The following is a 15,078-nucleotide window of genomic DNA, read 5'->3' as shown; positions in this document are numbered from 1 at the left end:
CATATTGAAGGGAAAGCGTCTTGTATTAGTGGCTGTGGGCTGTGGGGAGTGTTTCTTTCTCAAGCCCCCCTTCCCATTGGCTTCTGTCAGGTTCTTCTAAGCTATTTGTGCCCTGAACAGAGATCCAGTTGGGCTGAATGAAAAGGAGCATGTCTGTGTGTCCCTGTTAGTTTGGGGGGGGCGGGGTTGAAAGGAAGGCGGTTCTGTTCTTGACACAGCAGAGGCTGGGGGGGGGGGTGTAGAGAGAGGAGGCTGTTTGTATATGAAGTTTCAGGGCTGGTTTTCAACCATTATCCTCAATGTCGCATGTGCAAACAGACTAAACTGAGTCAGGCACACCCCCCGCAGGGTTGTAGTGAAGATAACATGGAGAGGTGGGCAGGGAACAGAACTATGCTGCTACTTTGAGGTTCTCGGAGGATAATAACAACGTAAGAATGAATAAGCAATGGCACTCTCCCCGCTTGTGGTTCACAGCAAGTGGTATTATTCAGAGCCTCTGACGGTGGACGCAGAACGTAGCCACTTGGGCCTAGTAGCCACTGATGGTCGTGTCCTCCACGAAATTGCCTAATCTTTGCCTTTGCTGGGAATTGCATGCAGGGAGAAAGTTGCTTCTGTTGTGTCTAAGGTCCTGCTTCTCCTTGGGGTCATCTGGTTGGCCCCTGTGAGGACAGGACTAGATGGGCCCCTTTTGGCCTGATCCAGCTGCGGCCAGCTCTCTTTGGATGTTCTTAGGCAAATGCTGGAGGCCTCCTAGCCTGGAGCGGCTTCTGCGTCTGGATGGAAACAGCGTGGCCGTGTCATCGCAAAGGAGGCTTGCCTCAAGGAGCATGAGTCACGGCCGCTGGGGGTGTGGAGATTCCAGCCGTGTGAACCTTGGGGGCGGGCAGGGGAATCCTGGGAACCAAGGACCTCCCCAGTGGCCACAGCTCGGCCAGGCTGCCTGCGATAGGCAGTGCCCAGAGGCGTGTGTGTGCTGTGCTTCAGGGACGGGGGTAGGAGATGTGGGCAAGGCAAGGAGGGCCAAGAGGCCTGTGGTGGAGCCCATGCAGAAGGTCAGCTCCAGCAGCATCTCTGGCTAGGGCTGGGAGAGACTTCCTGCCTGGGGAGCTGCTGTAGAAAATACCCAGCTAGGTGGACCAATGAATGGGGCCAGAATAAGGCAGCTTCCTGTGTTCCTGCTGAAACGAGCCCTTAGAATCATAGAGCTGTAGAGTTGGAAGGGACCATGAGGGTCATCCAGTCCAGCCCTCTGCAACACAGGAACCTTTTTGCCCCAAGTGGGGCTTAACTCAGAACAATGAGGACTGGAACCTTGTTTTGTTGTTAGAGGGTGAGCTTTGGCTCTGTGGTAGAGCCTCTCCTTTGCATGCAGAAGGTCCCTGCTTCAATCCCTGGCATCTCCAGGTAGGGCTGGGAATATCCGCATGGACAGACAGGCAGTGACTTTCTAGGGTGCCAGATAAATCCACCTTTCCCTGGATGTTGAAGGTGGCTCCTCTTTTCAACCAGACCCCAAAGTCTTTTCCCTCGACCTGGGAGAGACAAAACAGTTTAGACTAAACTGCCTATGGGCAGAATCCTGCACAGACCCCCGTGTCCTCAGTCCATCCCAGATCTGTGTTGTTTTGCAGCCTCTTTCTCCCCACCCCTCCAAGTTCCAAGCCTCCCCCCCCCCAGTCCTCTGAGCCCCCCTGTCCAGCCAGGAGAGCTGTGCAGACAAGGGCCCTTTTGTCAAGCCAGGAGACCTGTTTCTGGCTTCAATTAGGTGGGAGGCCTGGCTTGGGGGGAGAAGACCCCCGGGGTCAGTGGCAGGCAACTCGCTCTGTCTCGCCGTGGTGCACAGAGCCCTGGGAAGGTGGTCTTGTGAGGTTCATGGGGCTTGGAATGGTGGCACATGGCCTAAGATTGACCTTCTGTGTATTGGAAGGATATGGCTAGAGGCAGCTGGACCAACCCCTGGTTTCCTAGTTGTGGCTGCAGTGGCGGCAGCTGCGATGGTGGTGCTGAGCCTACATAGAGCCTGCTGGATGAGGCCATTGCCCATCTCCTCCAGCACCCTGTTTTCACCTGAGCACATGAACAGTGCTCTCCCTACTTGCGATTCCCACCGGCTGGTATTCAGAGGCATAAATGCCTCCCAAGAGAGGCATCGTGGCCAGTGTTGTCTTCCATGAGTAGAAGACAGAAGTTTATAAATTGAGGCACGGCATGGAGAAAGTGTATAGAGAAAAGGTTTTCCTCCTCTCTCACAACCCTGGAACTTGTGGACTTCCATGAATGCTGGAAGATTCAGGAGAGATGAAAGGAAGGACTTAGTCACGCAGCCCACAGTTAAACTACGGAACTCCCTCCCACATGAGGCAGGGATGGCCACCAACCTGGATGGCTTTAAAAGTGGATTAGACAAATTCAGGGAGGAGGAGAGGCTTATCTATGCTACTAGCCATGCTTCTGAATACCAGTTGGTGGAAACCTCAGAAGGGGCGAGGGCTCTTGTGGTCCAGTCCTGCGTGCAGTTTTTCCACAGGCATCTGGGTGGCCCCTGTGAGAAAAGGATGCTGGACTAGATGGGCCATTGGCCTGACCCAGCAGGAACTACATCTTACGTTCTTCATTTGTACAATCCTCTTCTGAGCTGGACCATAAAGAAGGCTGATTGCCAAAGAATTGATGCTTTTGAATTCTGGTGCTGGAGGAGACTCTTGAGAGTCCCATGGACTGCAAGAAGATCAAACCTCTCCATTCTGAAGGAAATCAGCCCTGAGTGCTCACTGGAAGGACAGAACCTGAAGCTGAGGCTCCAATACTTTCGCCACCTCATGAGAAGAGAAGACTCCCTGGAAAAGACCCTGATGTTGGGGGAAATGGAGAGCACAAGGAGAAGGGGACGACAGAGGACGAGATGGTGGGACAGTGTTCTCGAAGCGACCAGCATGAGTTTGACCAAACTGCGGGAGGTAGTGGAAGACAGGAGTGCCTGGCGTGCTCTGGTCCAGGGGGTCACAAAGAGGCAGACACATCTAATGACTAAACAACAACAACATAATAATATCACCACCCCGAGAACCATTATGAATGCACAATGCAGAGAATCTTTGGAGAGGCCCAGGGAGTATCTCATAAAAAAGGCCTTTTCCTGATAGCGGCTGTGCTCTCTGCCTCCTTATGGATCAATTGCATGTTATTTACGTATCAGCCTCCCTCAATCAAACAGTGCTCTGGGCAGTTCGTCAGCAGATGGAATTAAACAGCAGCCACAAATCAGCAAAGTCTCTGAAGCGGCGCAGCGTCAATCAGCATTTCGAGCCACTTGCAGTAATAATAGTTTTTGCCTTGTTAGCTACGGTCCAGCACAAACCGTAATTAGTTCAGGGAAAGGGAGTGACTAGGAGAGTAACAACCCTGGACTGCAAGGATAAGGTCTCAGCTGTTCCTTTTGCCGAACACGGCATAGTATGGGACTCGCCAACCTTTTTGGGACCAGAGGACATGTTTCAGATTTTGAGCGCTGTAGGCGCCAGTCACAAAATGGCAGCGGGGGGGGGGGGGGGCATAATGCAAAATTAGAGAATCAGCCACCCCAACAACCTTATACGGATCATGGAAAGTCAGCTGTGTCCTGCTGGTCCTGATTGTAGAGATTGCACAATATTTATTTTGCACAAGCACAGCAGGTGCTGTTGCTGTCGAGTAAGCAACAGGGAGCATTCCTCAGCACCAGGGAAAACAAAAAAAGGTGTGCACATCACATTCTCATTTCACAGAAACGGCTTAGAAGGTCCCTGCACATTTTGCACCGTAACTTACTTTCTAGGAAGGCTAGAGACTTGCTTGTTTTTAAAATGGAAAGTCAAAGTCTAGGCCAGTGTTTCCCAAACTCGGGTCTCCAGCTGTTTTTGGACTACAGTTCCCATCACCCCTGACCACTGGTCCTGCTAGCTAGGGATGATGGGAGTTGTAGTCCAACAACAGCTGGAGACCCAAGTTTGGGAAACTAGGGCAACTGCTGAGAGACACTTGAGTTAATCCCCACAACAACCCTGTGAGATGGGTGAGGCTGAGAGGCAGTGACTGGCCACAGGTCACACCCAATGAGCTTCATGGCCGAGGGGGAATTTGAACCCAGGTCTCTCAGCTCCTAGTTTGACACTCTGACCACACTAGCTACATTGACAAGCTCATGTGAGGTGTGTGTGCAGCTGTTAGGCTTAGATTGCATATTTCTCTCTTAAATAAAAAAAAAAGCAGAGTGCCTCTGTGCCACAAGCAGAGTGCATCTCCCTTACCGACTAGCTGCTTCAAGCTGTCAAACCTGTTAAGGCCCAGCATGTGGGCTTCTTGATGAGACATCTGGTTGGCCACTGTGAGGACAGAACGTTTTGTTCTTAATTCTAGCTGGGGAATTTGTGAAACAGCCTTCTCCTTTTTCGTTTTAGAAACTCTGCTTATTTTGCCTTGTTACATCTACTTCAGTGGTTCCCAAACTTTTTGGGGGGCCCAGTCCCCCTCCCTGCTGGTTCCATATACTCACCCGCAGTTCCCCCCTACCCTATAAAAAGCATTCAGAATAGCCATCTGCACAACCCACTGAGGAAGATAATAATACAATAAAAATCAAAGCAGTAACGATTAATTGCACATTTGTTCGAAATCCAATTAAAACTATTGAGTTTAATTAATCCAACAAGACTGATGACCTTGATAATCGGTTGGGTTGTTTTGAATGAATAAGCCAATGATTCCAGATTGCCACCATCCCTGACCTGTTGGCTGTGCTAGGAGTCTTGCTGCATTTTGGGCAGGGGGCACAGATGTTTACCCCCCCCCCAGCACCACCCAGCTTTGGAGTTTTAAGGTTTTTGTGGCCTTGGAGGACCCTCTTCAGGATGTCCCTGATGGCTGGCAGGTGCCTTCCAGCTGGGAATGGGGGCAGAGAATGAGGCCAGCTTATGGGGGAATCCTGGAGGTTTAAAGGAGGAGACGGAGGAGGCCTCTGCTGCTGTCTGCCCCCCCATCACCACCACATTGGCTTCTCATTTGCAAAGGAACATTCCAAACTGAGCTTGCTGTTTAACTCTTGCATTTACTCCAAGGGAGAGGGATTGGAGGAGAGACAGATGGAGGCATCCGGTGAAAACCTGGTGTTCTTGACTACATCTTTTTCCCCCCAAATAATATTTATTACTTTTAGAATTTACAAAAAAGGAAAAGAAGAAAGAAAAAACAAAAGAGAAAAACAAAAGAAACAAACAGAAAATACAATACAATACAAAATATAAACAATACACAACACAACCTTAACACATTAAGCTAAACACATTAAACTAAACAAAACCCTATCCCTAACCCTAGCCCCACATTAAACAAAACAAAAACAATTTAAAAACATACATCACACCTTTTCCATACTCTGTTTTCATTCCCTTGTTTCATCGACCTCCTCTCACCTCCCTTTTTGTATTCCACTTCTATTAATTGTTTCAGCAAATCCTTTCCATATTTCTCTATTTTCTGTCATACTATAAATATCTTAACATATTTTTAACCTTATTTTCCATTAAAACTAGAATACTTATATATGTTTAACTCCTTATAACATTTCTACTAAGGCCATAAAATTTCATTCCAACATTTTTCTATCACTCATTAATTTTACAGTATTTCCATAAATAAACTTTAAGTTTCCCAATCTTGTTCCACCATCCCTTCTCAGATTCTGCCAGTCCTTTTCATCAATTCCATATAGTCCATCATGTTCTTGACTACATCAAGCAGGGGAATCAGGATGTGTTAAAGACCACTGTTTTTTTTGGGGGGGGGGCAGGTGTTTCATCCTTGGGTGTGATCCAAAAAATGCAAACCTTACCATCTTTGAGTATTATGAAAGACCTAACGTGAGCCGTGATGTACCCCCGGCACCTGTTTTCCATGCCTGAGTTATGTGGCATGGTGCAAGTGCCTCTGAGCATGGACAGAGAGCCGGGGCCTGTTGCTTGCTCCTGCGTCACCACAGCCAGTCCTTGACACTGGAAGGCAGGGCCTTCCTTCACCAGCAGGTTGTCAGAAGGAGTCGCATTTATGCAGTGGTACCTCTCGTTACAGACGCTTCAGGTTACAGACTCCACTAACCCAGAAATAGTACCTCGGGTTAAGAACTTTGCTTCAGGATGAGAACAGAAATCACGCAGCGGCAGCAGCAGCAGCAGCAGCATGAGGCCCCATTAGTTAAAGTGGTACCTCAGGTTAAGAACAGTTTTGGGTTAAGAACGGACCTCCAGATCGAATTAAGTTGTTAATCCGAGGTACCACTGTACTTCACTGCAGGGCTTGCTGACAAGACTTTAAAAAGCTGACTGCTGGCTGGGGCCAACGAGACTCGTAGTCCAAGACGGCACCAAGTTGGGGAAGTCTGGGGAGGACTCTGTGTGCTTGAGACCCTGAAAAGCCGCTGTTAGTCAGAGTAAACAACACTGGCTTAGATGGACTAATGGTCTGGTGTAAGGCTTTATGTTGTTAAGAAATGGAAGTGCTTTGGCTTCAGGTTCTGTGTGTTCTCGCAGAGAGCATGTGTTGAAATGCACACCTGCATTGTGAGGGAATCGTGCTCAATCTTGAACGCATGCCGCAATCTCGGAGCGTCAGGTAATAGCTGGGCCACAAGACCCCTTCAGAAATAAGTGCTGGTTTAGTATATCCATTTGAGTGTTGGACTGAAAACTGTGGAGACTCAGGATTTTATCCAAGGCTAGTCCTGCTCAGAGCAGGCCCACTGAAATGAAAGAACATGCCTGCCTTAGGTTCATTAATTCCAATGGGTCTCCCCAGAGTAGGACAAGCATGAATACAGCCCATAGATTTGCATCCTTCCTTAGCATATTGGGTGATATCTCTCAGCCTGGTCTACCTCGCAGGGTTGTTTTTAGTATAAAATAGAGGAGGGAAAGAAAACAATCATAACAAACTTAGATGTTAGCAACCCAACAACCCTTACTTAGCTTAATTCTCAACCCAGTGAATTCTTTTGCTCCCAGATCTACCAATTAGCAGCAGCCTCTGAAAGTTTTCCACTGCTTTTCTGTCTGATATAAAAGAATCTAGACCAAATAACGGAGCCAAGGGGGTCAGAAAACTGTCTTGTTTTGGTGGCTTGTGCTCAGGAGGGGACATCTGGCTGGCCGCTCACAGGGACAGATGGGTTAGCGCCTCCATCTGATGATCCAGCACAGGGAGATATTGATGCTGCTTTTATCGAGAGCTGAAAAGGAACCAACCCCCAGGCCACTGGCAACCCAGCGACTAATCCTCTTGAGAAAGTCTGTGCACGACTTAGGGAAGAGGGAAGCAGCCTGGCACTTGAGGGGTTAACCCAGTAGGGGGAAAGGGGGGTGGAGAAGCTGCTAGGAAGGGGGCGGAACAGAGACTGGCTTTCCTTGCTCCAGCCTGTGAGAGGGAGTGTTCCCCTCAAGTCAAGTCGGAGAGGATGCTGGAGAGATGAGGGGCTCTTTCTTGCAAAGTCTCTGAGGTTGCACGGGAACCGGCTGCCTCCAGGATGCCCCCCGCCTCCAACTGCTAGCCAAAAGGGTAATAGACCCTCTCGGAAATCTTTGGCATCTCCTCATCCATTGCTGATTTCCAGGGGTGCTCCCCGCACCCAAGCAACCCCCCCCCCTGCTGAAGTGGGGAGAAAGCCAGCAAGATGACAGAGGTGCTGGTGCAGACCCCCGAATGCCCGCTCAACCTGGCCTCTGAGCGGCTGGACCACTGCTCCCTGGACAGCTTGGAGGAAGAAGCCTCCGAGGGCAAGAGGACCCCCAACACCGGGTCCAGGCTGTGGGGCCGGGTGCGCAGCAAGCTCCTTCGTCAAAAGGTGGGCTGGGGGTTGCTCTTCCTTGCATCTCTCTGCTAATTTTGGGAGGGGGAGAGGGGAGAAATGACTGGTGCATATGCTGCTGTCTCCTGCTGCAGTGAAAGATATCACTTTTGTGGCTGCACGGTTAAATTTTTGGGGAGCGGTGTTCTCAAGACTTGCCTCCTTTTCCAAACTCTGCATCAACTTGCAGTTCTCTCCCTCCTCTCGGGTGGGGAGTCAAATTGCCTCTCAGGGTATACCCAAGGCTTTCATTTCAGACCCCCCTTTTTTTCTCTCTTCACAGCCTTGCTGTGGGAATCCCCCACCCCACCATGTGAAATAGCTACTACAGCTCCCTTACCCTAATCTCCTGCTGGTGCCTTCTTTCGGTCATGGCGTAATGTAGGGTGGGAGTTGTACATACTGAGATCTAGCTGCTTGAGGAGTTCATGAACTAAGAGGGTGATGCGACATGCAAGGGAGAGTAGCTGGACGGTTCTGACACTTGTTAAGGCTCCATATTTCTCAGGCTAGGGAGATAGTTTGGATGTTTTCTGGCTGCCTCAAAGTTGGTTAATTTCTTTTTAAAAAGAGACCTTCATTTTTACCTTCATTTCGTAACCTCATAAACCTTGGGGCTGACTGGCTCTTAAAGCAGCGCAGAAGGTGTACTCTATGGGGTTTTTAGAGAGCACTCGCTACTTTGTAAGAATAGGTTCTGGTGCTGAGATCGCTCCCAGTCCCTTCCCAGCTGGCATGACTGCAGCATGAGTTCTCCCCAAAGTGTAGTCTCTTAGGAGAGGAAGGGTCAGCGCTCCTGGGCTGCTGACATGCAGGGAATGTGAGACGCGCTTTGTGCAAACGTCACCGGAGCTACTGGCATTTTTTTGTTTTGTTTCGTCCTTTCAAAGGTGACAGCGGAGGGACGTGCGGGTCAAAAATGCTGCCTCAGGGCTTCCAGGGGACACCCAAGGACTAACTGCACCAGGCGTGGGACACCCCAGCCTTCCTGCACCCACTCAGTTGCCTTATCCTTGCTGGAATCTTCTAGCCCAAAGTTCCTTAGTCTTTTGCATGTGTGTTTATGCAATCTCTAGGTTTCTAGAGGTGCATAAAAAGACTGGCTGCCTTAATGCCTTTTCCTGACTGTAGCTTTGAGAGATGGGATCAGTGGCGTAGCGTGGGAGGTGCAGGGGGGGCCGGCCGCACCGGGCGCAACATCTGGGGGTTAGGGTTAGGGGTCGCAAATCCACGGGTTAGGGGGCGCAAATTACTTGCCTTGCCCCGGGTGCAAGTAACCCATGCTACGCCACTGGATGGGATGGAGGGAGCCTGCTTTTCAGGACGCTCAAGGTTCAGCCGCTGGCCTCTCTGGGTAGGGTTGGGGGTTTTCTTTGCCCAAAATCCTGGAGAGGCGCTGCTGGCTAGCATCGAACACTCCTAAGCTGGATGAGCCAGTGGTGCAGCTTCCTCTGTTCCTGTTTAAATTGGCCCGTCATTCCTTAATGAGGACTGGGATCTTGCTTTATTGTTCCAAGGAAAGGGCTGCAGCTCAGCCACACAGCATCTGCTTGCAGTTCCGAAGGGCTGACCCGGTCCCTTCAAGGACCGCAGTGGTGAAAAAGTTGTTCTGTACCCCTGGCGTTCATATTGCAGGAGGTCTGGAGAGGGGCCTTCCCTCATGCAACTGTTTTTATAAAGTGGGGGCATGATTTAGTTAGGAGTGGAACTTGTGGATTTAATTAACAGCCCCTTTCCTCTCCCCCCACAGTTATTTGAGCTCTGACACCCCTTACAGCACCTTCTGTGTCTGCTTCTATATAGGTGAAGTCAAGACCTCTGATCCTCAGCTCTTGGAAATGGGTTGTGTGTGTGTACTCAAGAGTCCTTAAGGTAGATCAGCAGTTTTGAACTGTAGCACCCTTAAGACAGGGTGCAAGAAGAGATGGTATGTGTGTGTCTCATCCCTTTAGGTGTGAAGTTGGGGGGGGGGTGTCTCGTGACAGTTTGTGAGGATCAAAGGACCATCACAGTTTGTTGTGCCAAAGTTTAATTTCCAGGGAGCACAAGGTGCAGTTGTCGTGTGGGATCTGCGTTAATTCCCTGTGGTTTTTGTTCTTCTTTGCACTGGCTGCCCCAAGGAGAAACTGAGCCCACAGGGCCAGGGGAGGGTCTCCTTATAAAGACTATTACTGACTCTCACTGTTCTGCCTGGCTGGTTTTCTTGTGATGTAGCATTCAGGCACCATTGACCTGATTTTTGTGCCTCCTGCTGATTGGCTGGCTGGTCTCCAACTCACCCAGAGGTAGTGTCCTTTCCTGCTGTTTTACTGCCCTGGGGGGCCACTCCATGACACAGCAGGATGATGTGCCTTCAGCAGAGGGTGCCTGTTGCCTCCCTGTGCGAGTCACTGATCTGTGTCAGAATTCTGGGTCCACAACAGTCAGTCTCTCTCTCTCTCTCTCTCTCTCTCTCTCTCTCTCTCTCTCTCTCTCTCTCTCTCTCTTTCTCTCTCTCTCTCTCTCTCTCTCTCTCTCTCTCTCTCTCTCTCTCTCGTGTGTGCTAACAGTCAAGCATATCTTTACTTCAGAGGATGGGAGCCCCCACCTCAAAAATTGGCTAGCATGAATTTTGGGAACACTGCTGCACCTCCCTTTCATTATTATTTATTTTGTTTATGAATAGCTTCCCATTAGGCATACCAAAGCAATGTACAATACAGTGGTACCTCAGGTTAAGTACTTAATTCGTTCCGGAGGTCCGTTCTTAACCTGAAACTGTTCTTAACCTGAAGCACCACTTTAGCTAATAGGGCCTCCTGCTGCCGCTGTGCCACCGCGCGATTTCTGTTCTCATCCTGAAGCAAAGTTCTTAACCCAAGGTAATATTTCTGGGTTAGCGGAGTCTGTAACCTGAAGCATATGTAACCTGTACCACTGTAAAGTGACATAAATATAAAACAGTTTACACACACGCACACACGAAAAAACATGGCAAGTGATTTCTCCCCTTCTGGGAGCAGAGATCAGGTTGATGGCTTAGTGCTCCCTCCCCTTGTTGCTTTGCTGTCTGCCAGGAGGGAGCCAGACTCTCTCTCTGGAAAGTGGTTATTGGCCAGCAGGCTTTCTGGTCCAGTGGGGCTGAGCGGCTGTTGCCATGCTAACTGTCTGGTGATGGGAATTGGAGCAGAGCAGCTGGTGAGGCCTAAAGCGCCTGGGTGGTGCTGCAGAGCTCCCAGGACGATGCCTGAGGATGACGGCCCCCTTAATTGGAGGGCGTATGCATGGAATTGATCCGGACCATCTATGCATGCCATAGAATTGCTGGGCTGTTGGGGGCGGGGGCAGTCTGGACCTCTGAGGGTCTCCTATCCGGTACAGCCGCCAACGGCATCTCGGCTGAGCCTGGAAAGGCTGATAAGGCCCAGGATGTCGGGGGCCGGAGGTCCCCTACTGTGATGGGACCAGGATATTTCCCTGGGATCCTCAGCAGAGGACAGATCTCCTTAGGCATTTTTTGTGCCAATTTGATTTGCTGTGACTCCCCCTTATCCGCTTAATACTTGAGAAGTTTGTGAATGAGCCATTGTTTTCGTGGCAGCACCCCTGCTTTGAGTGTAGAAGGTCCTGGGTTCAGTCCCCAGCACCCCCTTGCCTAAAACCCTGGAGAGCTGCTGCCAGTCCGTGCAGGAGATCAAGGGGCCCAGTGGTCTGACTCGATAGAAGGCACCTTTCAGCATTTCTGTTTTCACCCCTTCAGATCAGACCCTCGAAGACTAGAGCCTTGTTTTTAATATTAGGGGAGGGACCCTGAGATGCAGCTTCCTACATTATTCTCTTGCACAACTAGACATGGCTGCAATTTTCTGCTCTGGCTTGCCCTGCAGATCAGCTTGAGGGGAAGGGACATTCTGTGCATGCTCAGGGGGACTCTCTCCTTCCCTTCACCCATTCAGGGCTGGGCTCCAGTAACTCTGCTGTGGCTGTTGTTGTTTTTAATTAGAAGCACGGGCCTCCCTTCTTTTGAGTGTGTCTATCTACGTGTGCAAGGGCGGACGGGGGGATGTGCAACAGGTGGCCATGCTTGTTGTCCGCCAAGGTTGGCACGAGGCCCTCATTGAGATGAGATGCTAAGCAGGCAGGAGCAGCAGCTGTGCGCACGAGAGAGCTTGTTTCCTGGGGTCTTTTGTGTTCAGCTCTCTCTACGGGGGATGGAGGCGGCGCCCGTCTCCCGGAGCTGGCGTGCGCTCTTGTTGGGGGGTGGCGGGTGTGTGTGGCTTTCCTGCCAGAGATATCCTTCCCTCCTTTCCATGGGACCACCCAGGATCCAGGAGGCGACACTTGACGTATCGGCAGCTCTCTTTCCCCCAACTCATTTCTCCAATGAAAGATCACATCACACCCGATTCCAGCCCAGATGGTGCCGGCCCTAATATTAGGCAAAGTGAACCAGCTGCCATTGATAGCCTTTGTTCTCCCTCCACCGTCGGAGGCAGTGGATGCTTCTGAATGCCGGTTGCTGGGAATAGCACGTGGGACGAGTGCTGTTGTTGCACTCAGGTCCTGCTTGTGGGCTTCCCCATAGGGGCAATCTGGTCGGCCACCATGAGGACAGGCGGCTGGGCTGGATGGGCTCACTTTGAGCCGGTCTAGCAGCTGCAAGACTCTTCTTCTGTTGGAGGACAGAGTGGACTGTGTCCAATGGGCTGCCTTTTGCCCACTGAGCTGCCTCCAGGTATCCTGGGGGATGCTGTCTAGTGACAAGACTTGAAGTAAGATTCAGCTGTCCATCCAGCTGGTTTCTGCACAGTGAGCTTGGGAGGGGACTGACTTGTCCTCCTGGCGGGCAGCAAAATGTCTTGGGCCAGCATGCCAATGGTCAGGAATGGACTGGAGTTGTAAACCAATAACATCGGGTGGGGGAGGGCACACACACCTCTGGTTGATCAATTTAGCACACTCCTTTTCCCCCAAGGGGCAGAAGATGGCATACATGGTGGTCTCCACCACCTTGTTTTATGCTCACAACGACCCTGTGAGGTAGGTCAGGCCGAGTGATTGTGACCTAAGCATCACGCAGAGGGGTTTGAACCCGGGTCTCCCCTCGCCCTAATCCAGTTTTGTGACCAGACCACCTACATCTTGACAAGCGCTGCTTGGAGATTCAGGGCAGAGGATCCCACAGCTGGTCATCGTGAACGGTGAGAATAGGCTTTAAAATGGGGTTAGACTAATACCGGTACATGGCTGCGTGTGTGTTACAGAGGTTGGTTGTGGGGCTGCCCCATTTGCCTTGACAAGACAACCCACTGCTTCTTCTGCCCTCCTGCTTGTGAGCTAAGCTGTACTTAGATCGTCCAGTCTAGTAAGACTTTGTTGTTGCTGCTTTTCTGGTGTGTGTGTGTTTTGCTCTCCCCACCCTATTCCTGAAGGTTGCCGAGTTGGTGTCTCAGCCTTTTTCTGCAGAAGATCTCCGCTCTCTGCTGCTTGCATCGCCAGTCCTCGCCAGAGCACAGCAGAGGAGGTTGGCACGCCAGGTCTCAAGGGCCCTTTCGGAACCTGAGACCATCCCGGCATTGTGGATGTGCAGCGACACCTGATGTGGTGTTGCTGGGGCAGGTTGTGTTACCATTGTCATCACCAGCACCAGCATTTTATTCATGTGCCACTTTCACAACTGTGAGGAAAGGCTGCAGTGTCCGGGGCTTTTTAGTTTATAGAAAAGGCAAGAGAGAAGTATATGCAATATATATTTCTCTCTCTCCCTATCTCGTAACACTAGGACTTGGGGACTTCCAATGAAGTTTAATGTTCTAAGTTTCAGGACAGATTTTAAAAAGGAATTCTTTAACTCTGCAGCGCAGAGTTAAACTGTGGAACTCTCTCCCACAGGAGTGATGACCACCAACTTGGAAGGCTTTAAAAGAGGATTAGAAATGATGGCTTTGTCTCCACGGTTAGCAGCAGCAATGCTTCTGAATACCAGCAATGGCTGCCAACTGGGATAGCTTTAGGATTCAACAAGTTCATGGAGGAGAGGGGCTTTCAGTGGCTACTAGCTGTGATGGCTATGAAGCTAGCAAAACCTGCTTGAACAGGGGTGACAGCAGAACAAAAGCCGGGGCTGATGGGTGTTCCAAAACCGCTGGAGAGTGCCAGGTTGGCCAAGATGCTGGATAGCAGCCTCGGGATGCCCAACCTCTCCCCAGCCACGTTCAGCTCTCTTAAAAGCAACAGTGTTCTTTGGAGTTGTGGACCTTCTGTGGTCTCACTATCTGGAGCTCTGTCTCCCGCCTTCAGCGCCCTATTTTTAAAGTATCTCCCTTTTGCAGACATGAAACTGCCCAGGTATGAAGAGCTGCAGCAGAGGCCCATCTGTGTGTCCTTCTGTCGTGTGGGATGGGGTGGGCAGGGGACCCCAAAGGGCCCCTTTTGCTTGGCATTTGCTCAACGTTTTTTCAACACTAGGGAAAGACCTCCTCCTCTTCCTAATTTTTGTGCTTCTGCTTTTCTTCTCCCAGGCCCTTTTTTGATTCTTTTAACTTTTTTATCCAGCTTCAGAAGAATCTTCTTTTTTTTTTTTAAGCTTGGTGTTTATAATGGATTTTGTTTTGATTTTTAACTCCCAAGCACATTGAGATGTTTGCTTAGACCTGAAAAACAGCATATGTCTGAAATATTTAAAAAGTGAGCTGGGAGTGGGGTGGGCAGAGCTGTTGCATAGCTGTCAACTTTTCCCTTTTCTTGTGAGGAATCCTATTCGGAATAAGGGAATTTCCCTTAAAAAAGGGGGAATGTTCACAGCTATAACTGCTGTTGTGAGGTGCACACACAAGACATTTGGTGCAGTATTTTTTAATACTTTTTTTAAGGAGGTTTTAAACCTATAACTTACAATAGCAATGAATGGTAGTTTGCTCTATGGAGCATCTCACATCTCAGGCGGGAGCTGGGTAGTAGGCCTTCATCTAAGCCCTACAGAGCCACCCATCCTTCAGTCTCTGCCTTCCCGTGAGGCAGGGGAGCCCGAAGTGAGAAAATTTCCCCTCTCTCAGATCCGGGGTGGAGGGAGAATTCCTGAAAGACAGGTTTATGGCTTTACCCATGAGGCCAAGCTGGTTTTCATAAAGCTTTTTTCATGTAGGGCCCTGCTGAAATCCCTTCCATATGGGATCTCAGGCCACTTCAAAGGGGCAGTGTCAAGGGAGGCTCTGAGTATGGGA

At 50.2% G+C, this 15,078-nt stretch overlaps 1 protein-coding gene across 5 annotated transcripts in view; it reads left to right on the top strand.

The window, feature by feature from the left end:
- The window catches only part of ABR (ABR activator of RhoGEF and GTPase), a 113,478-nt gene that overhangs the window by 85,320 nt on the left and 13,080 nt on the right, over positions 1 to 15,078 (top strand). Inside the window, exon 1 of one of the 5 annotated variants that reach the window (XM_081890301.1) lies at positions 7,495 to 7,873. The exons of the other annotated variants lie outside the window; for them this stretch is intronic. Coding sequence (XP_081746427.1) covers positions 7,703 to 7,873 — 171 coding nt within the window. The 5' untranslated portion in view covers positions 7,495 to 7,702. Of the gene's footprint in view, positions 1 to 7,494; positions 7,874 to 15,078 lie in introns of those variants that run through there. 5 annotated transcript variants of the gene reach the window in all.

Source organism: Podarcis melisellensis, assembly GCF_964234715.1.
Source record: "Podarcis melisellensis genome assembly, chromosome: 15".
Lineage (NCBI taxonomy): Eukaryota > Metazoa > Chordata > Lepidosauria > Squamata > Lacertidae > Podarcis > Podarcis melisellensis.
The sequence above is the reverse complement of the archived record's forward strand: the minus strand, read 5'-3'. Positions and strand labels throughout refer to the sequence as shown.